This window comes from Aythya fuligula, chromosome 1 (genome assembly GCF_009819795.1).
Source record: "Aythya fuligula isolate bAytFul2 chromosome 1, bAytFul2.pri, whole genome shotgun sequence".
Taxonomy (NCBI): Eukaryota; Metazoa; Chordata; class Aves; order Anseriformes; family Anatidae; genus Aythya; species Aythya fuligula.
In genome coordinates, this window is record NC_045559.1 from 65,443,829 (window position 1) to 65,465,460 (window position 21,632).

At 51.0% G+C, this 21,632-nt stretch overlaps 1 protein-coding gene across 1 annotated transcript; it reads right to left on the reverse strand.

Moving 5' to 3' along the window:
• Positions 1-460: 460 nt before the first annotated feature.
• On the reverse strand, positions 461-17,556 carry ADA2 (adenosine deaminase 2). The gene is made up of 10 exons (XM_032196089.1): positions 17,504-17,556; positions 16,448-16,773; positions 13,630-13,855; positions 7,408-7,618; positions 5,742-5,869; positions 4,569-4,659; positions 4,129-4,237; positions 3,197-3,354; positions 2,106-2,308; positions 461-1,218 (listed from the first exon to the last, which is right to left on the reverse strand). The coding sequence occupies exons 2-10, from the start codon at positions 16,758-16,760 to the stop codon at positions 1,110-1,112; spliced, it is 1,548 nt and encodes a 515-aa protein (XP_032051980.1). The 5' UTR covers positions 16,761-16,773; positions 17,504-17,556; the 3' UTR covers positions 461-1,109.
• Between the last annotated feature and the right edge of the window lie 4,076 nt (positions 17,557-21,632).

Consider the following 21,632-nt stretch of genomic DNA (forward strand, 5'->3'; position numbering starts at 1 on the left):
TGATGTTTTTGAGCTTGTTAAGCAAGGGAATCTGCTTGTCTAGGCACTATTTATCATGCAGCTGCTGCAATACCTTTTTTGTGAAAGAACTAGTAACTACAAAGGTCTGAGTGGATATATTGGATATTCATAGTGTGAGAGTAGTTCTCCGCCAAGGTGAGCATCTGTCTGATGTGCTGAATAAGGGCACGTTTGAGTGCTGATCTAGGCAAAAAAAGCTGGTAGTGGAAACCCCTAGAATCAAAAGGTGCTTCCTATAAACAGAGAGGCCTGTGTTAACACATCCCAGGGCAGGATGAGAGCTTAATTAAACTGGATCTGGGAAGCCAGGGAGTTTTTTTCTCAGCTGAAAAGTGTTTTAGTTTCCCTGTGACCAGAGGACAGGAAAGGATTCAGCACAGGGAAAGAAAAAAAAAAAAAAAAAGAAAGAAAAGAAACAACTGTCATAGAATAAGGCACCTCTTTTTGGCTTTGTGATCTCTGTGTGACCAAGCTTAGACAATCTGGGAACATTTGTACAGGTCCATCTGCCTGTTTCCAGCCGTAGTAGGTCCTGAAATAGCAGACATCAGACCTATGACTGGTTCTTCGACCCAGCAGTGCTATTTTGGCAGCAGGCCCAGGGTTAAACATAACAAGAGTCATTTTCAGTCCTTGCTCTCCTGAAGGTCAGTGGCCCAAATGGCTGGATGTTTGTCTTAGCTGTTTCCGGACAAGGTCTGCATTTTGTAATGATAAGGCGAAATTCAGAGATCCTCATGTTGGCAGTCTCCCACTAAGTCTAATTAGAAGGCATGTTTTTCCTGAGTAAGGATGTCAGGATTTGGTCATTGGCAATTTTTAATTGTTTTGACTATTTTGAGCAGCGTATTCTGCTGTTGTTGTTACAAAGGCTCTCTGCTTCATTTCACCTCCAGTCCCAGACTTTCACAGGGTAGTGCAGCTCATTCCTAGCTTTAAGCCTACCTTACCTGAGTCACCCATGGCCAGAAGAGACTTAGGGGTTTGTTCATCTGCTCAAGTCACATGGAAAAAGCAGGCTCCCTCTCAGCAATAAGCCCGGCTCACTCTGGCTTGCCAAATGCCTTCTGAGACGGGTCTCCTCCCTCCTAAAGCTCCCTCAAAAAGCTATCAGAGAGCTCAGCCACAAATTGGTCCCATTTTTTCTGCCAGACCTCTTTGGCCTTGGCTTTCTCATCCGGTAGCATGGCACTGTATCTGTGAGGAGGAGAAAAGCCTGTATCAGCCAGGAGATGAGGGGGCAGCTATTTCAAGATCAGTGACCACAAAGAAAAGGCAGGAAGCAGCAACAGATTAACTCTTTCAGGACATACCTAGGCTGCCCAGAGCAGCACCATAATACAAAGAGCCTTGAGCATCCCAAAGTACCAACAGCTACTGAGTCCTGCACCAGGAGAACAAACCAGCTCAGCCTCCTTAAGCTGGGGGCTCGCAGAGGAGCACCAAGTCCCTAGTATAGAAGTCTCTGCTATTGTTTGAGGCACCCCATGGACTTGGTCCAAATAGGTAAGAAATAAGAGTTTTTGTTGTCTCCCTGGCCATGCAGGGATTTGGGATTGTCATGGGATTTAGCAGTCAGAACTCTAGGAATGTGGAGAGAAACCCTGGGCACCACAGCCAAATTATTTGGGGTCATTCATAGATGTCTGGGTAAACAGAAAAAGTGGTTAAAGGTACCTGAACTACGTGCTGGTAAATTGTTTTCCTGTGTTTCCCCAGTGGGCCATGGCAAACACCAGGAAATGTCAAATTTGGGCAGAAATAGGCAAAGGGTATGAGGACATAATACTTCTCCCCTGTGCAGAATCAGACACTGGAGGCAACTTTGCAAGGGATGAAAAAGGGGGAGAAAACTGAGACACCTGGTTAGAAAGAGGTGCTCAAGGGCATGGACACAAGAAGAATCTGGGGTCCCTGTGTCCTGCTCTTGGAGGAGACACACACAGAGGAGCCTTTGGGTAAACAGAAGCTCAGTTCATATGGTAGAGGAGACTGCCAAAACACAAATAAGGTGGATTTTCGGAGAGCAACCTCGTGTTCCCCTTAGCATTGCTATGGCTAGATGAGAGAGATGAGGGACTTACTTTATGGAGTTGAGCGCAAGTTGTTTTAAGGTCCTCAAGTCAGCATCCATCCCTCCGATGCCCATGAACACCTCGTAGAAGTCATAAGAGACGCCCTTCGCCCCAAAGACAGAGGGGTCATCGGGGCTGATCACAATGGGGTGCCCTTCAGCCATCAGGCTGGCTGCAGGGTGGCTCCTCAGGTCAGATACCAACAGCAGGACCTCGGTGGGGAACGGCAGGAGACAACATCATGTCAGGATATTGCTGTAGCCACGTTTGCATTACAGCAGCCATCACACCTTACGCCTGCTATAGCTGTCTGGGCCACCAGGTAGTCGTTTATGGGGGGAAAGAGTCAGCAGAGGGCTGTTGGAAGCATATTAGGGCATAATGCCCTGAACTGCTGCAGGAGGAGCCTATTTTTCTCCCCTGACTATACAAGGAGATTGGTTTCTTAAATTAATCACCTAAATCAAGGCCAGTGGGGCATATAACATCTGCTTATCTATAATAATTTAACCGAGCATTTCAGTAGTGATCTCTTGCTTACATCTCTGCCCTGACACAGCTCAGGGTGCCTGGAGCTGGTATCAGGGTTTGCTCCCTCAAGGCCCACCCCAGTGCTTCTCTGCCCCACAGCATCCATCCTGCTGTGCCCAGGGGACAATGTGCACCACGCTAATGTGCACATTGAGTTCCTCCTGGCTATGAGTTCTACAAAACCAGAAGGACTCTCATGTGCTGTCCCAGCTTCCCAGCCTCCGGCCCTCCTGGTTTTAAAGTGTTTTCATTATGTCTCTTCAGGCACCTCCTGAAGAGCCTCAGTGAACATGAGGCTCTGGGCCTCATGTTCACTGGGGAGGACTGCCTTCCCAGGTTTCCCTGGATAAGGGAAATCATTTAAATGATTTTGAGCTAACTGGTGTTACAAGCCTTATACACGTGCAGCGTGCATCTACGTAGCAGACTGCAGCGTAATGTGGGGCAAGGGAAACTGAGCCAGCCTGGGTGCAACAAAACATCTGGCTGCCCCCCAGCTCCCTGCTGCTCCTCACTGCTAAGGCAGATCCCATTCCAACGTCCCAATCCCAACGCTTTTACCAACATACCTGGTTGGAGATGGGACAGACTTCTACAGGAATATCCCTCTTCAGAGACAAATTTTTGGCTATTGGGTGTTTAATGAGGGCAAGTCCATGGCCAATCCGACTGGTATTCAGCAGCAGAGCATCCAGCACATTTTTGTCTACAGAGGTGCCCTGCCAGTCTGAGCAAAGACAGACGAGAATCACTGCAGTGCTGTAGGGAAACACATCTTCTCAAACTGCTAAATGGTTTTGTTAATATGTGTCTCAGTTGCAAGGTGAGAGGATTGCTCGTGTTCTGAGTTTACTTTTTCTGATGAAATGGGAATCCAGATCTGCCCAGGACATTGCTCAGCATGGAGATAGCCACTCACTCACCTAGCTGTAGGTGTCTGCAGTGTTGCTCTTGCAGCTAAGATAACCTTGCTGGTCTCTGCTCACAGTCAAGGGAGAGAAGTAATAATTTCTGAGGAATGTCTTGTGCATTAGATGGAAGTGCAGCATACCTGAGAAATGCCTGTTACTCAGCATGGCTATAAAGGGAGCCCAGGGTAACTAGTTCAGATTTAGACATTTTCTCTGTAGATATCAAAATTTAGGAAGCATAACGTGCTAGTCAGACATAACTGTCAGGCATAGTTAGGAAAAATCCCACCCGTATGGACTGGACTATGTATTGGGACCCACAGCAGCAACAGCTCTTGTAGCATGGCTCCATATTACACATGGGGCAAAGATGCTGACCAACATGAACCCTACACTCGGGAGCAGAGAGCAAGTAGGGGAGGTGCCATGCAGGAATGCTGCAGCAAGAAGATGATGCGGGGAGAAGCACAGGGAAAACAAACCATGCACCCCCATCGTCTTGATATGGCCAGGCTCGCTGCTTCTGTGCTCTGCAAGGGTTCACCTCCTACCTCTGTAAGCAATAACAGACCTTGAGTCCTCATGCTTACCAGTCTCTCCAGCATGGAAAAAGTATGGCAGGTTGAACCCCAGGGAAGACGGGATGGTCAGGGCATCCTTCAGCTCCCACAAAGAATGACCTTCATCCTCATTGCCAACCTGGGGAGGAGATAGAGTATTTTTTGAACGTACTCTGGAATATGGTGGGTCTTAATGTGAGAAATCACTACAGAGTGCCAACTGCATTGAAAGTACAAAGTTTTGGGTGTCGGATAAGGGGGTGATTATTTGAGGATGGGGTAGTGGGTTTTATTTTATTTTTGGCTAATTACTGCCAGCAAAATCCTTAGCTAGAGGATTTTTGATTTGTCCACACTGATCTCAGGACAGCAGCAGCAGATCTGTCTCTGCTGTAACACATGCCATATATGCATGTAGTTATATTTCACCTCTAGGGGTTAACTCAAAGCCACGGAAGAAATCCAGTTACCAGGTCGAAGCCTGCCAGGGTGTCTGGGAAGTGGGCTCTGAGTGCCATGGCAGTGACGATGGCTTCTTTAATCTGGGAAACATTCAGCATCCTAAAGAGCAAGAGAGAGAAAGCAGTGCAGAGGCTCGCATCCCCAGGCCTGCCTTCTTTGGGTTTGTTTGAATTGCGAACAGGGGCCCTCAGGGGTATTTCCAAAATGCAAGTTGCTCCTGAATCTGACAGCCAGCTTCAGGTCTCCAGAGTAACGGCAGCCGAAAATTGATATTATGAAAGGAAACCCCTGAATGACCAGGAAATGCCTGGCTAGACAATTCAGTCACTCGAGGTGAGGCGTGCTTGTCTAAGACTCGCTGGCTTTCCCATACACCAAGCAGGGAATGCAACAGCGTGGAGAGAAAAAGTTTCAATATTTTTTTCCTCTCTACCATTATGCCGAGGGGTGGGACAGCCGCTGCATTTCAATAGTGTGTTAAATTTAGCTTTCCCCCAGCTCTGTTGGACTTGAACATCACAGTGCATTTTGCAGGCAGGCTCTGTCCATACCCAAGCCGGCCAGAGGCAAGCCATCTCTGAACTGGAAACCACGCCGTGCCGAGCCAGAGTGAGCAAGTCCTGCTGAGAGGTATGTTATATTTGCTCAGGATCACCTCACATGACTTTGTGGCATCTGGCTGACTTGGAGAGCAGCCTTGTGCCTGCCCGTGAGCAGCAGCACGAACATACCGTACAAAGGCTGCCGGGGGAACGGCGTTTGCAGGGCCCCTCGAGGATCTCTGCAGTGCTTGGTGCCCGTGCTCGGGCACTGCTGTCACTGCCTTGGCCCCCACCAGGAGGGTGAGCGTGTCCGGGCACAGGAGCTGGGGCAAGCAAATGCCTTCCCCTTGCTTGTTCCTGCACTCAGGGGCTCGCCGTGGATGTTTGTCTCCTGGGCACACGCCATGAGCTGACCCCGGTCGTTTCACACGTATGCAGACATATATAGATGATTTCTCACCCCCAGCCGTTACCACGTGCCGGGGAAATGCTTTAGGAGTCAAAACCCCAGGTGTGACAACATGCACAGGCATGGCTAAGCAATGGTAGCACTTCCAGCCCACCCCTCAGGAAACTCTGCTTCTCCTGGCACTGCCTGGACACCTTTCCCACCACCACACAGCCGTGCTCAGCCTCTACCTGTGCACCGTGAATATGATCTTTGCCCCGAGAAAGTCGGGGTGCTCCTCCACAAAGCGCCGGGTCACCTCCCGATATGTCGCCACCGACCAAGACTTATTGTGCCGAGTGCCATCAAGTTCGTACACCTGTAGGACGAAAAGCACGTGGCAAGCACGAGTTTTGTTAGCAGGTGGGAGAAGGGAACTGAAGAAAAACCTCAGAGAAGCAGTGCTCTGCAGTCCTCGCAACGGGGCAGTAAAAAGCAGTTAAAACTGTTCAGGACGTGTTCTTCTTGAAGCATTTACTGGCTGGCGTGAAGCAAGGAGCAGTTTTCCTGCCTAGAAACACCGGAAGAAACAAGTTTCCCCATGCTCAGACACGGCAAGCAAGCGCCCTTGAGTACCCCAAGGAGACTGCAGCCTCTGCCCTGTGTCCATATCAGATGCTGCACGTTGCCCAGCCGCCTGGCTGCTCACACACGCTCCACACCATGCAGGAGGAGAAGAGCAGCTCCTGGCTGTGCGAGGGCTGAGCTTCAGCTCCAGGCCAGGGCTGTGCTGTGTGACCTTCTGTCGGTCACTTAGTCTTGCCACAGTTTCCCAGTTCTCTGGCTGAAAACTGGGGAAAATATTTTATTTTTTTTTTAAAGCTCTGTCTCATCAGCTTGCTTTGCGAGTTCCTCACTGGCAGGGCTACACGCAGAGTTTTGCCTGCAGGGTTCAGACCCTACATGCCCCAGCTGATACTAACCCACGTAGGCCCTGCCTGGATCCATCACGGAGGCTGAAATCACTCCATCCTCTCTCCCCTTATCCTTCTCTCCTTTCTTTCCCCTTTCACCCTCCCCCTGCACCCTTCAGCGGTCTCAGCCCACCTTCCTGCTGCCCCTGGGGTGCTGCTGCCTTGCACTGCCCCTGGCCAAGCCCCTGTGCCCCATCACCTCCTGGTGTCCCCTTGCCAGCACCCGGGGCCACGGGGTGGCTGCAGATGATCACAGGGATGTTTCCATCCCTGCCGCTCGTGGGAACCTGGGGCTTTGCACAGCTGAACTTGCAAACACAGCTGGGGCCAGGGGGCTTTTCAGCAATGTTTGCTGTTTTGCGCTAAATCCCAGCTTTCGTTTACTTTGGTGACCACTTCTGGCGGGCGTTGCTGCAAGGCGAGCTTTTGCAGCACTGGAGCTGTTGTCCCAGCCTTGCGGAGCCCCCGTGGCCACGCTCCCTGGCTTGGAGCAGTTAGTATAGCATCCTGGTCAGAGAAGTCACCCCGAAATAAGCTGTAGATTTAAAACAATGCATCTGTTCCAGGATCAGCCTCTGCTCCAGCTGGGAGCTTGCTCCCGAGCAGGTACAGCACAACAGGTGGTTCTGGCGCAGACGAGGCTGAGGTGCATCTTCCCAACCAGCAAGATTAGGCACGGCTCCCAGCCAGGTGGTCCAAGGCAGTTTGTACTGGTGCCACAGCCGGTATCTTCCCGAGCCGTTAAGAACAAAGTGTCTCTCGCTTTCAAGCCCTTGAGCATGCAAATCTCCAGCAGAGACCTTTGAATACGATCAAGCTTTTCCAGCGTCCTTACAAGGCAAGGTATGCAAACATCCAAAAACTGAAGTCAAGCTAGGGCTTGAGAAAAGTTTGGGAGAAATAAGGATTTAAAGGAATACTAGAGAAGCCAAAAAATACATACCGGAGGCAGGATAGCTCTTATCTCCGCATACTGTACGTTATCCTCATAGAGCTCCAGCAGCCCCTGGTAGAAGTAGGCCTTGAACACAGGTGCATAGCAGATAAGTCCAGAGGCGATGAGAAAGACTTCTTCGAACCTTTTCCAGATGAAAGTCTGGGAAGGGTAGGCCAGCTCAGGGGCATCCGTCACCAGAGTCAAGTTCCTCATCAGGCTGCAGAAAAGGGTAAAAGGAAGAGGAAGAATAAGGAGAGCAAAGTTAACTGGTTTTCAGCATGCAAAAAGGCACCAGCTGGCAGCGTGGTGTTTGGTACAGAAGGAAGCGGGATTCCTCGAGGTCGCTGTGAGTTTTGCTTTTGGAGGCCAAGCTTGGCAGATGTGACACTCTCCCATCTGCATGCTGTGGGGTGAGGTGGGGCAGCAGTGCCCAGCTGTGCTCAGGAGGGACGTGTTCTCAGGAAGCACTCAGGTCATTTTTTTTGCCACCTATATTTACTCCTCTGATGGCTGGCACAGATAATACCTCTATCTCTGACAGGTAAAAAGCCATAGACTACATGTCGAGCTACAAGGCAGGTTAGACTTGATGTTCAAAGTGCCCACCATTTTGAGGACAAAATCTTGAGAAGTAATGAGACTTAGAAAAGCAAGCATGGTGTTTTTATATCGTAAGAATTGCACTCTGCTACCCAGCAGTATTCTTAATCCACAAGTAGGCTAATACATTACTCCTGCAGACTATATATTCTCCCAAAAGTTTTAAATGCATGTAAGAGATTTTGACACCCGTCCCTCTGTTCACCACTAGACAGTCTCCGGGAGATGCTAGGGCCACCACCAATGTGATTACTAACCTGTAACTCTCCCTGGTATCTTCATCTTGTCAGAAAGTGTCATCTAACATGGGCAGAGGGGAAATGACCAAGAATCAGAAGTATTTTCCCCCTCTCCAGTGAAACAAACCTGGCGTCCTGCCTGCCTTGCTGGTAACTTCCTCAGGTTCATCTGCTGGGAAACAACAGGTAGGAATCACGGGTCCTGACTTTCCCTCACTGGGATGGAAATGTATGTGGGTCCTTCACCGAATCTGCTGGTCTGTAAGCCTCTTTAAGAAACCCAGAGAGGCAACAGGTCATTTTATCAAGCCGAGTTTCAGGCAGGCAGCAACTGCAAGACCACATGGTTGCGGGTGCCGCTGTGGTGACAGCTTGTGTTCGGGACAGGGCAACCACACGGCTGTCTGCTGACCAGACATAGCTTTCGTCCCATGCAAAGCATTGCCTCTGGCAGCAGCTCTCCTACACTGGCCACCCAGAGAAGGGTTTGTAATAAGTTTCTCAGGCTGGGAGGCAACATCTGAATGGCAGAGCAGGGGGTGATGAAATTCATTCCTGGGTGGACAGCCTGAAGCCACCGCAGCGAGGTACAGAGCTGGGTGCTTGCAGGCGGGTGGGCTTGCCAGTCCAACCAGGCCTGATGTTTATCTAGGCTCGAAGGCTAAGCCTGTTCAGATAGAAATGCCTTTGGCCACACTTCATCTTTCGTCCAAGTCTGTTGTTTCCCTTGATAAAGCTACTGATCTTTAATAATGTTTGGTGTTTGAAGTCTTGCCCCCCATCCTAGTGCCGTGCTTCCTCCTGCTATACGGGAGATGTGGGTTTGATTTGAGCTCTTATTATCTTGTTCCAGGAGGCTTCTGTGGATGGGATTAAAAACCTCTCTCCCACAGACTCAAAATGTGACCTGGTCCAGACCCGTAAACTAAGATGTGCTGGGCAGGGGCATCCCTTTTGTGTCCCTCCATCCTGACCAGCTCCCCCAGCATCTGCCTGCGGGCTGCCGCTCCCCTCCCCACGGGCCCTCTTCCAGCAGCTGCAGTTTCATTTCTTCTTCACTCAGCTAATTTCTTTGCTGGGAACAATTTCAGAAAGAGAACTGAACATAAGCAAAGATATTTGTTAAGGATGAGCTATTAAATGCTAGCCAGTGAGGAAATTCGGAGTTTGGGTTCCCACAGCACCTTCAGCTCTGCCCTTCTGTGCATTACAGAGGGGCCTCTCCTGCAGTATCACACGAGGCTGGGCACCCCCAGATACCGTCTGGCAAATGATGCAACCCAATGGAGAAGCTCAGCTGTGTCCAGGGAGGCACAGGGTCAGTGCTCCATGCCGCTGTGGCATGCGGCATCTCATCTGCATCATGGCATGGGGAGGGACACTGGAGCATCACCCCAGAAACCAGGAATGCGAGAGCCAGGGGCACCTCTGAGGAGCTTATCTGCCAGTAGCTTCCAGCAAGAGGGTGTGCTGGAGGAGATCTGCCGTGGGAAGAGCCAGGCTCTGCGGCAAGCCCCTAGGAAAACAGATGCAGCAGTGCCACCTGAGCCAACCATCCCGCTCCGCTCGCCCCAGCCCTGGCCAAAGGGGAGCTCCCCGCCGCTGCTCGCCCCAGCCCGTAGCACCGCGGGAGGAACCTCCCTGCAGGTCGGATCAAAAGGCCACACAAGCCTGTGCTCGCTGCCACACACAGCTTTGCCTCGGATAAGGAACGGCATCCAGCGGGGATCCCAGTGCTTTTCTCCCCGTATCCTCCAACAAGGAGCACACATGCTGCTCTGCGCCCTGTTTTAAACTCAAGCCGCATGAACACGAGGTTGTTTACCTTGCCCGTGCTCTTGGGCTAGATACAGCAATAAACCCCCGCACCACCCTGCTCCTAAAAGCACATAAATCAAACAACATTTTTTTATAATCCCCTTTCCTTTAAGACCGATTATTGATCCCTATAACTGTTGGAGATTTATTGTGTAGTGGTGATCCAGCCTTGATAACCTGATAATCTCCTAAGGGCTCAGGCTGGTAATTTCTTTGCCACGAGGAGGTCATGCAGATGAAGCAAAGCTTCATAAAGGCATTTCTGCTTATTTTCTGGAATGGGCCCTAGCCAGTGATCAGGTGCAGACTACAAATAGCCTTCCATGTCATGTCATATATGCAGTGAACAATGCTATTGCAATGCGTATGCCCAAAGGGGCACAACGAAAACGACCAGCTAAGGATTATTTATTTTCAACCATGCTTTTGCTTTTCTCTTTTCCTGCTTTCTTTTCTCTTTTGCTTTCGTGCACAATATAATGAATGCAAAAGTGAATGGTTTCTTGTCTTGTTTTTACGGAGTATCTTTTTCCTGCTTCTTTTCCTATCCTCTATGGGTAATTATACCCCACTCCTCGCCATAGTATCTGAATGTCTTCCAGTGGTGCATTAAATAGTGTGACTAACATCTGTCACATGTGGTTCATTCGCTTCCTCTCTCTCTCTCTTCCCCTATTCTTCTCCCCAAGGGGAGACTTGTAGAGGGAGCAGAGTGCTTTGTCTCTGTGATGGGGTTTTTAATATATTTTGCGCACTGTGCCTACTGCCCTATTTTCCCGTTAGATAAGGCAGTCGGAGGACACGGAGGGGAAGGTGGTGGAGGTCCACTGGTGCCTGGGGACTCGGCCAGCCGCAGTGTCAGCTCGCTCGCAGATGACTTCATCCTTGCGACAGGGAGCGCTGCCACCGCAGGAGCTGCGCTGCGGGGCACGGCCTCCATCCCCAGGCGATCAGGGCAGGGGTGGTTTTACAAATATCTGGAGTGTCAGCACTGCTTCCCTTAAATATCGGGGGTCACACTTATTGGGAGCCCTCGCTTTAGAGGCTGTGGCAATTATGTTGCTTCTTGAGGGAAAAAAACGGCATTCTCATGGATCATAATTGGTGGCCAAGTAAATAAGTGAGGATTTATTATTTTTTTTAACTCTCAGAGCAAAGTTTCCTGCCTTTCTCTGTCTCCTAACCCGTGGTCTCTTGACTCTCTTAATAGCATCCTTTTGGAAGCTTACCAGTAAGAGGATACTCCAGGGCCTTGGCCCATAGGATTTGTGTTTTGGATATGAATGATAAAACCTTCTTTTGAGGCAAACGAACACAAAGACTTACTTCCAACACACGCACTCACATATACATATAAATGTGTGTGTTTATGTGTGTATATATATATAAATATACAAACAGCAAAAACGTGATGTGGTTATCTCCTTCCCTCTTGCCTTCCCAGTCAGGAACATGGTACGGTAAGAGAGGTGCAGCCCCTGGGAAACATTTTCATTGTTCTCTTCGTGTTTGCTGATCCACGCCATCCTGTTTGAGAACCCTTCCCTGCTGCCATACTCCCTCGATACTTCCTTGAAACCACCCAACTATCCATCCGTTCCTCCCTCTGACATCTGCTTTCTCTCAGCTTGTCAGTGCTCAAGGGCAAAGAGGAGTGCAGGAAAAGAGGTAGCCTGGGATGCACATGTTCAAGAGACTGGGAGAGTTTCCAGAAACTGAGAAGCAGAACAGATTGGGGCCGATTCCTGGCTAGAGACCTATTTCCAGGCAGCCAAAAAACATTCCTAACCCTTAGACTAGTACCCAGGGATTAGATGAAAATAGGAGGGGAAGAGCCTCAACGTGGCTGGTGTTCCTGTGTTTGCACATTATGTGCAATGACTCCTTTGCGATTCTGTGGTGAGCACAAAAGGGCAAGAAATGAAGGACAACATAAGTAGGTAAGTCTGAGAGCCCAGGATGTAAGAGATCTAGGTTTGTACTTTGCTCTGGAATTCATTTGCTGAGGAAAATCCGTTCATTGTCCTTTGCCTCAGTTTCCCCTCCAACCCTTTGTAAGATCTTTGAAGCTGTGTCTGTGTTGTGTCTCAGAAGTCCTGCTCTGACCTGCGGCATCATCAGATAAATAGTACAAAAGAAGAGGAATGGGATAACACTGCTTCTGTGAAGAAGTCACGTTCCCAAATAGGACTATTGGGAACAAAGCCATTCACAGCCCCACCCTCACAGGAGTACAGGTTGCCATGGCCTCTAGCCTCAGCCAGGAGGGGACGTCACACTACATAAATACAACCAAAACCAAACACAGCCATGGCTTGCTCCTGACAAGGGCCTCAAATGCCCAGTGCAATTGCTTGTGTTTTAAGAAAGCGAAGCTGTTTCAACATCTAATCTCTTGCACATTATTTATGGGTCTCTTGGTGGGGCTGAAGAGTGCTGGTGCCATGGTCTTTCCTCATCGCTCCCAGTAGAAATGGAAGGCAGATAATGAGCAACCGGTTTTCTCTTTGAAAGAAGTGACTTCTCGCTGGATCTTATTTCTTCCATCCCATGTCACAGCAGTAGTCCTCAGCTTCCCAGCCCGACCTCCTTCCTAGACCTGCAGGGCACGGAGCCCAGACCGCTTCCACGTGCAGGCGGTACCAGAGATAAGAGGTCTCTATTTAGAAGCACACATGCACATGCTCTCACTGCAGAGCACCACAGCCCAAACCATGAAGTTTCTCTTAGCAAATGCCACAATTAGGGTCACCCTCATCACCTTCATCCCGCCTTCTCCGTGTGTGTCAGCATCACAACACTGATTTAACTACATTACACCGCACGCTATTTTTTTTTTTTTCCACAGGACCCCAGCCCCCCGGAGCTCGGCAGACAGCGGTGCTCTCTGAACAGATCACAACTCAATATTTTTCTTTGTCCTCATCACTCAGTGTCTGACTTCATGCATTATTTAGTGCATGCTATCAAGCCCCCGAACACAGCACAGAACCACACGCTTCCCCCTGGCCTTTCAGCACGGCTTTGTCACGGGATGAATGGCCCCTGGACGGGGAGATAGGGCTTGGTCTTCCTGTCACCGCCGTCTGGAGGGGGAGCCAGGCTTTTCCCACCCACCTGCAAGTAATTAAATGCTGGGTGGCTGCTGGGCAGCCAGCTAACACCTGGTCCTGATAAAAGGCTGCCAGCAGTTGGGGTAGGAGCTGCCTGCAGGGAGGGAGCTCCTGTGAGATGGAGGGTGGTGCCTTGGGGAGCAGTCTGGGGTGTGAGCTCCTAGGTGGCTCTGGGAGGTCTGCTCCAACTTAAACCACTGTCTTCAATGTGTCTGTGCGATGGGCCACAGCGAGGGTGCACAGAAAACCTAAATGCTGGCAGCCTTGAATTCTGGTGTCCTTAATGCTCCAGCCTTCAAGTTCTTATGCTGTTATTTGCTTGCTCTGTGTGCACAACTTTAATGGGGCTCCCTGCTTCCAGAGCAGCAAGCAAATGGGGGAGTTGGACCAGAACAACCCTGCTGGCCCGGCAGTGTTACCACAGAGCGCTGCCAGGCTCGCACCTCGTGCTCGCTCACCTGTTATCAAACTCAGTCACGTTGTGCAGCTGTTTTCGGTAGGTCTCCAGCAAAACCCACTCGGAGCACTGGGCTGGCACTGGGTGAGGAGGGTGAGGCCTGGAAAACCGAAAGCGAACGGTGCCCGTGCGGGTGAAACACACGTAGCAGTCCGGGAGGTAGGTGGCATTGTACACCAGCCAGTCCACGCTCAGCATGGCATAGTCGTGCAGGTGTAAGACGGCACCTGGAGAGAGGAGAAGCGATCCTATTGAGACAAGGCAGTTGGATTAGAAGAAAGGAGGCGTAATGTGATGAGAGCTTGAGTTCACCCAGCCAGGGGCATCTGGAGATGCTTCCAGATGGCTGTGACTGACCTTTCCCAGCAGAGATTGCCAGGGCAGCCAGAGCATTATGGCTCCCTGGGAGCAAAAGGAGGATCAACAGGGAGCTCTGCTTCCTGCTGGGATGGAAAATGCTCGTTCAGACTGGTGTTGCTGAGAGCTGGCCCCTCTGTTTTGAAGAGGTGCTCTCACAGTGAGCACCAGCCTACAAGGGGGGCCTGGGGCAAGCCTCTGCATCTTAGCTGGCTTGCTCCCAGCCTCAACTCTTGCATCTGGTCTGTGTCTTCCTTCCTCTCTGAAACTGTGGCATGCACCAAAATCACAGACCATGCCACAGTGGGGAACTGCAGTCAGATAGAGAAGTAGCACCCACCTCTCTCTCTTACCAAATGCATGTTTACTTAAATTTTGCAACTGTTGATGGCCAGCACTGTGGGCTTTTGGGATGCTCTGATACTGTGTGGTGTGTTGGCCAGTCTTCCTGGCACAGGAAGCTTCTGCATGGTCACCTTCCCCAGCCCATCCTTTCATTTTGGTGATTTTTTTTTTGCAGAGATTTTTTTATGCTATTGGTGCTTGCACTAAATTTCTCCTTTGTAAAGGAAAGAAGTTGAGAACTCAAGCCTCACAGGTATGTGCTTTATTAGTCTAAGGGACATGTCATAATCTAAATAATTTTAATGCCCTTAGGAGTAAAGGGAGAATATGACTTAACAGGAACACTAAGTGCTGATTTGCATATGACAAGACTCTAATCTACAGGAGACTAGTATATATTATAGCCTCTGTAATCTCTCACTAGAGAAGGTCTGACAGCTAAGATGCTGAGCAACTGTAAATGCTGCTCTGACCAGAGCAGGAGGGACAGGACGGGCATGCCACAGTTGTCTGGATCCTCCTGCCACTTGCAATACGGCCCTTTTCCCTTTGTGAGGAGCAATAGAAATGGCAACAGTGCTTGAAACCAACAGTAATCGCTAGGAGCTGTGATCAAGACTGAGGTCCTACTCAAGCAATTATAAGGACGTGATCTTGGCCCTAGAAGCCTACAGTGCTTGCAGAGATTCTGAGAACTATTTTACTGCATTCGGGGTTGAAAGGTGTTAAATTTTTGCTTTGATTCCTCCTTAGTATCAAAGATATCCTCTTTGAGGCAAAGAGGGGGCTACTTTTCAATTCCTTACTCAACAACAAAGGGATTCAGACAACTCTGATATCCTAATCACATATGGTAACTGCTCAGGATGCTGCAGGTCAGGGAGCCTCATCCCACACTGGAAACTGGGAGGGAAAAGCTGAGTAATAAGCAGGACAGCTCTTATGTGCTGGTGTCACAGCCTGGCAAATGGAAAGATCTGGCAGTCAGCTTCACCATGCAAGGGTTTTTCAAGTGAGTCACCAACCTGTTCCCAGGCAGCCATGTGGGCAAGGTTGTGGGACTTGGCATCTAGAAAGGGACCAACTGGAAAGGTGGATATATTGTTCAGCCTTATGGAGGTACGGACAGCTTTCACTGCAATTGTCTCTTACGTTCAGTTAAAGAAGGCACCTTGTTCAGTGCTTCTGTCTGAACCAGAGGTGCGGAGGGAGAAAGCAGCCAGCCAGGAGTCAATGACTTTCTCCAGCAATCACCTCAGCCTCTCCACTGAACTGCTAGCAGCTCAGACATGGAGACATTGGGCTTGCTGCTGCAACCCAGTTTAGGTGGTTTGGATTTGCACTTGCCTAAAACATCCTCTCCTCTCCCCCTTTCCAGTGCAACCCAGAGAAGTGAGCCTTTGAATGCTGCTGTGTCCCAGGCTGCTTGTCAGAGGATGCACAGTACAGCGTGTTGAAGGCACTGGACAATCTCATGCTGTTATTGAAGGTAAATGGTTCCAAAATGTGTTTAAAACTAGTGTGTGCTGCAGAGTACAAAGAGACTCTTCTGGTATAAGGCACGGCAGCCCATCATCGCAGGGCATGCTGAGCAACGAGGGAGAGGCAAGGTCTCAAAACTAAAGACAGAAGGACTAATATCTGCCTTTATAAGCAGAAGTCTCCTGCAAGTGCACAGAGCAGAGCCTGGTTAAGAAAGCTATTGGATTCCCATAGTCTTTTGTGTTGTATTCTGTGGGTCACATCACACAGGCTCTGACTTGCATTCAACAAGGAAAAATCATGCAGTACTAGAGGCAGCACCTTCCTCCTCTAGTGCCTGCAGTCTTTTGGGTGTGCACAGAACCACCTTGCCTCACTTTTCAAAGGCTGAAAGATGCACTTTGCAAGTCACACTAAATGTACAATTGCTGGAAACGTGTATTCATCCAGCCCACAGCCCTCTTCCTCTCTCCCCCTGCCCCCAGCTGAGAGGCAGGGCTCTTCCTGCGACCCAGCCGGCACTACTCCCAGTCCGTGGGCTTGCCTGCAGAGGTCTGCTGCATCTTGCTCTAGTGTAGGAAGCAAAAGGCAAGAGGAGGGTGAGTAAGACGAGCAACTGTTAAGGCAACGCCTACCTTTTGGCATGTGCTTCAAGATGCTGAACACCGCACTCTGGTCAATGAGGCTCTTTGCCCGAAAGAAGTGCATGCTCGGTGGGAACTGCCCCGTGTTCATGGCTGCTGCAACCTCCTTCTTCTTGAGGCTGACGAGCTTTGTGCTGAGCTGCTGCTCCTCTTTGCTCAGCACCAAATTGCCGCCTGTCTGGTGGGCTTTCTCCTCCTCCAGCAGAGAGTCTCGGTTCTCCCAGAGCGGGGTTGGAAGGCAGAGGGAAGCCAAATTCAGGAGAAGGCATGCCAGCCTTATGCTCTGCCCAGATGGAGGCTTCATCTTGGAGCTGCACCTGGTGCGTGTGGGGAGGGAAATCAGTGTGTTAGCATAAGCCAGGAGGTGACATCTTCCCAGTGACCTGCTGGCACACAAAACTGCTGGCCCAGCCTGCAGAAGTGGGTTAGCTGGGTGCTCAGTGGGGGGAGCATCTGGTGGTGATGTCCCCAGCACACAGGGTCTGCGTTCACACCCCAGTGATGCTGTCTGCGTGGAGCAAGCCTGTGGGCAGGGTGAGAAGATACAGCACGTCACACAGAGCTGCGGGGTGGGGAACGTCCAGCCCTGGGAGCATCTACCCAGCTATCAGAGGGGTCAATCTGCAGGCAGAAAGCCCCAGTGCAGCCACAGAGGCATGTCCCTTCCTTGCTGTCCCGGAAGAAAGGGAGAATATGGGAGCAGTAAGGGATCACAGGAGGCAGGCACATGTGAACTTGGAGAGCTCTGCGCGTCCCAAAAAAGCACAGCTGCAACATAATCCTTCAATGCCAGGCTTCAGTGACCCTACACGCCCATCCCTCCAGACCAAAGCGGGCTGGAAAAAGACTGACTGTTTTGGAGCTTTTCTGCATGTATCCCACATCATCTCCCTGCTTGCACGCATGCCCCCAGCTCCCAGCCTCTCCCGTTGGGATGCCTCTGTCCCGTGGTGCCAAGGGAGAAATCTGCCGGGCCTGGCTCTGAACCCAGAGCAACAGCCACCCCGAAAGGCGTTATCTTGTCCCTGGGCAGGCTGAGTCACTCACAGACAGCTCTCCTGCTCCTCGCATCCAGCGTGCAGGCAGCAGGGCAGGGTTATCGTCTCTCCGGCCAGCCGGCGCGGCCGCGATAAGCAGCAGGCTGCGTCCCGGCGAGGCAGCGCGCGGAAAGTTCCTCTTCCTGTGCTGCAGTTTCAGCTTGCTCAGCTTTTATTTACCCGCGCCCCACCCGCCGTCTCCCTGCTGCTTCATGAATATATAAAGAGGGGGGAGGCCGCGGGGAGGCCAGCAGAAAGCGGGGCGCAGGCGTGCGGCAGGCCAAGGCAGCGGGGTTGCCCACCAAGCTGCTGCAGCAGTGGGCTCATTAACCCCTCCCTGCCAAGAAAGCGGGGCTGGCCTGGGCAGACCCTCTGCACGCTATGAAATGCCTCCATGGCTTTTAAATATCCTCCTAGAAACTCTTGGACACCCGTTCCCAACACAGGGATATCCAGCACGCTGCCCCAGCTTGGCTCCTCTGCCCTAACGCAGAGCGCCACGCGTGTAGTGCCAACAGCACTGCGAGCTGTGCTCAATGCTTTTTTTTTACCTGAAAAAATATATATATAATTATCTGCAAAGGTAGTTGTAAGTGATTTTGCCTGCTCCCTGCCAGCTGTGCGAAGCAGGCTGGCCTCAGCCCAACCAGACTCACCAGGGCTGCATTTGTCATGCAGGCTGGGGGGTGACATCAGGTGTGGGGGAGTGTATGCACTGATTTTGCTGAAAAATCCCAACAAATATTGTGATTTCACCATTTTATTTCGCGCAGTTGAATGGACTGAGCTTTAAAGTTATTTGAAACAGATGTTACATAAACAGCTTCCAGTGGAGAACAAAGTCCAGTTGGTTTAATTTAATCCAAATTCTACCTATTTTAATTTTTTAATAATAAGAAAGATCTTGTAAGTCAAGAGCTATTGAAAGCAACCTGCAGCAATCAGAGACACTGGTTCCAAGGCACAGAAAGCCGAATCTGGTCAGTAACACATGCTGTTCCATTAGCTGGCACCTCTGCAACAGATCCAGTCACAGGGTGCACAGGTCCCCCAGCACCCCAGTGGGATGCCCACGATCTCTTCCTGCCTCTTCCGATCTGCTCACCCTTTGCTGTCATCAACATCATCCCTGATGGTAAATAAAATAATAAAAATAAATAAATAAAAAATGATTGTTTCCATCCATGCAGTCAGAGTTTCATCATGTCCAGAGGGTGGCTGTGGGGTGCCCCCTCCAGCAGGACAGGGTTTTTCTGGAGCCCGGAGGTGCTGCTGCTCTCCACGGGAGACAAGAGGAGCAGCAGGACAGCCCAGCCACGCGATGCTGTGCAGCCACCACCAGCTGATTTAAACAACCCAAGGGTGAGAGGTTTGGGGCAAAGGACGGGGAGTGGGAAGGGATGGTTTGGCAGAGACAAGTGTTCTGCCTGTAAATGCCTTAGAGGAACAATATAAAGGAAGGAAGGGAATTGCTCGAATTATCTCAGAGCAGTAAAGCCTGGAGCTGGGGCCATAAAACTAAATTCAGGCGAGGCAGTTGGAAAGCTGTCTGTGGTGAGAAAGCGGGCACTGGAGACAGGTTGCAGGGGAAGAGCATGGAGAAGGGTTAAAATGCCGTGCGAAGGGCCGTAAGCAGCAGTTGATAGCTGGGCGGCAGTCTTAGAAATGCCTGCCAGGGCCTCAGACATTTGCCTGTTTTGCAGCAGAGGCTCATCCTGTCAAAGCGAGTTGGAGAAACAAAGCTGAGGTCCGGTGCTAGAACACTTCTTTAATGGGGCTTAGCCACGTAAGCAGCTGCAGCCACTGCCAGGAGCGTGCTGCACAGATGTTGGAGCACTGCGCCGAGGAACAAGAAGGTGCTCGGGATGCTTTGCTCAGCCTCCCCAGGGACCGAGGTGTGGTGGGGGAGGGCTTGTCCCGTGTGAAGGTGGGTTCAAAAGCCCCTCTCAAAGCTTCTGTGGGTACGGCAGTGCGAGATGCAGGCACGCTGCTCCTTAATGCCCAGCTGCACATCAGGTCCATGCTGGGCTTTAAATAGCCAGGGGCCACCGCGCAGCGCTCGCAGTGAGTTCTCCCTGCTGCAGTTTCAGTTCTGTACGCCTACCAGTTTCTTTTAAACCTTCCGAGTGTCTTTGACGCTCTCCTCTCCCGTGTCTCCCCACGCTCCCTCCTGCACCCTCCCAGCCATTTGCACATCTGGCTGCTTGCTCCCACCCTTCAGACCCTGAGGTGCAGGCAGAGGGGAAGGACCACAGGCAGCAGCAGAGCTGAGCTTGTGGACTTGTGCTTCTCCAGCTCAGCACATCACACAGTGCTTTGCAGCATCCTACGAAGTCCAACCTTCTGCCACTGCAGTTACCTTCCCCAGATTAAGGTCCTACAGCACATTTAGGTGATTGCAAAAGCTACAGTATGACAAATCCAGCCAAGGAGTGGACCAGGGGCAGCCCAGACACAGCTGTTTCCTGTGTGGGCAATGTGTTTTGTGCAAGCCAGATCCAAACCAGGGAGTATGTCTGATAGCCCGGAGGGTCAGGGTACCTCACAGCTCCTTAGCCTTCCTGCATGTGCTGACATCAAAGATGTGTGATGGAAATATCACAGTAAGGTCAGGGAGAGGAGGTCGGCGCTGGGAGATGTGCTCCCAGCTCTCCAGTTAGATATCCTTTCTCTGCCAGCTGCCTCGTTTGTAAAACGGGAGCAGTCACCTCCCTAGCTAACCTGCCTGATCACAGCACTGATTACTTACCCTATCTGCTGGTGAAACCGCTGCACTCCTGCAGCCCATGGCCAGATGACCGCAGTTCTAAAGCCAGTAGGCACGATGGTCTGCCTGAAATTCTGAATGAAAACTGTGCAGTGGGACGAGGAGGTGGAAGATGGCTGTGTGCGAGCAGACAGTGCTGAACGGGGGCAGCCTGGGGAGAGCCTGCTGCTGGCACCCCATCCTCCCTGCTAGAGCTGGGAGAGCCTCCGGGACAGTCCCTGCTCCCAGCACACGGTCTCCAGCCCCCAGCTGATGCCTGTGAATGCTCGTGACATGCAAAAGTGCTAAGTGCTATAAATTGTTATTAAGAATAGACCAGCCCAGATTGTTTGGGATGATTAAAATCTCCCTACTGGCCTGCTAAATAACCTCAGCTTTGGTCTGGCTGGGCACATGTTGGTATTTGGTTTTTATTTGCCTTTTTTTTCCCCTTTGTGCCCAGCCAGGCAAAAATATGGGCCTTTTACCAGCCAAGCAAGGAGGTCAGTTGGAGACCAGCAGCAGAGGGGAAGCCGGGCTGCTGTGGGTCATGCTGGCAGCATTGCTCCCCAGCCTACAGCCAAACCCAACTCACCCACGAGGTGCCCCATCCGCATTCAGGAACTTGCCTTCCCCTTAGCTGCTCAGCCATGCCTCTGTCCATCTGTCCTTCCTTCCTCCTCGGCTACATCTGCAGCTCTCTGATGATTTAAAATGAGTAAGACTCTCAAGATGCCCCAAGAGCTGGGTCTGGTAATGGGGAGAGCCAGGGAAAGATCTCAGCTCCCAGGTTACCGATGAATCACGTGGGGAGTGGAGTCATTGATTTGTAATCACTGCCTGCCTCCCAAACAGAATAGCCGTGAATTCCTCTGACCAGCCACTGAGACGAGCAGCTCTGGGCTATTCCCAGCACAGGCACAAGAATTCAGCTCTTGCTCACAAGAGCAGATCGCACAGCTCCAGCAGCCCCGTGGCTTTATTGATGCTAGCAAGTGGAGCCGGCAGCATTCACCTGCATGCAGGCCAGCCCAGCACTGCGCTGCTGAGCTGGGCTCTCCAATAAATTGAGTCTCTTATTTGGATTCTCTCCCTCTTCTGTCTATTAGGAGCAAAAATGAGTGCAGACCAGGCAATGGAAACATCCTGGGTTACCAAGGGTACACCAGCTCTCCTGCCTGCCTTGGGGTGTCTGTCCATCACTAGGCTGCGTTGCCTCCCACAGATCAGCTTGGTTTTGAGGGGCCTAGTCCTAGAATAACACACAGGGCAATTTTTTCTTCCTAAAAGCCACAGTCCATCCCCTCACTCCCTGCCTCCTACTCCATCCACCTGGCTTCCAATCCAGGGCCTGCTCTCTTCTCTGCCTCCCCATCTCATCAACCACCCAAAG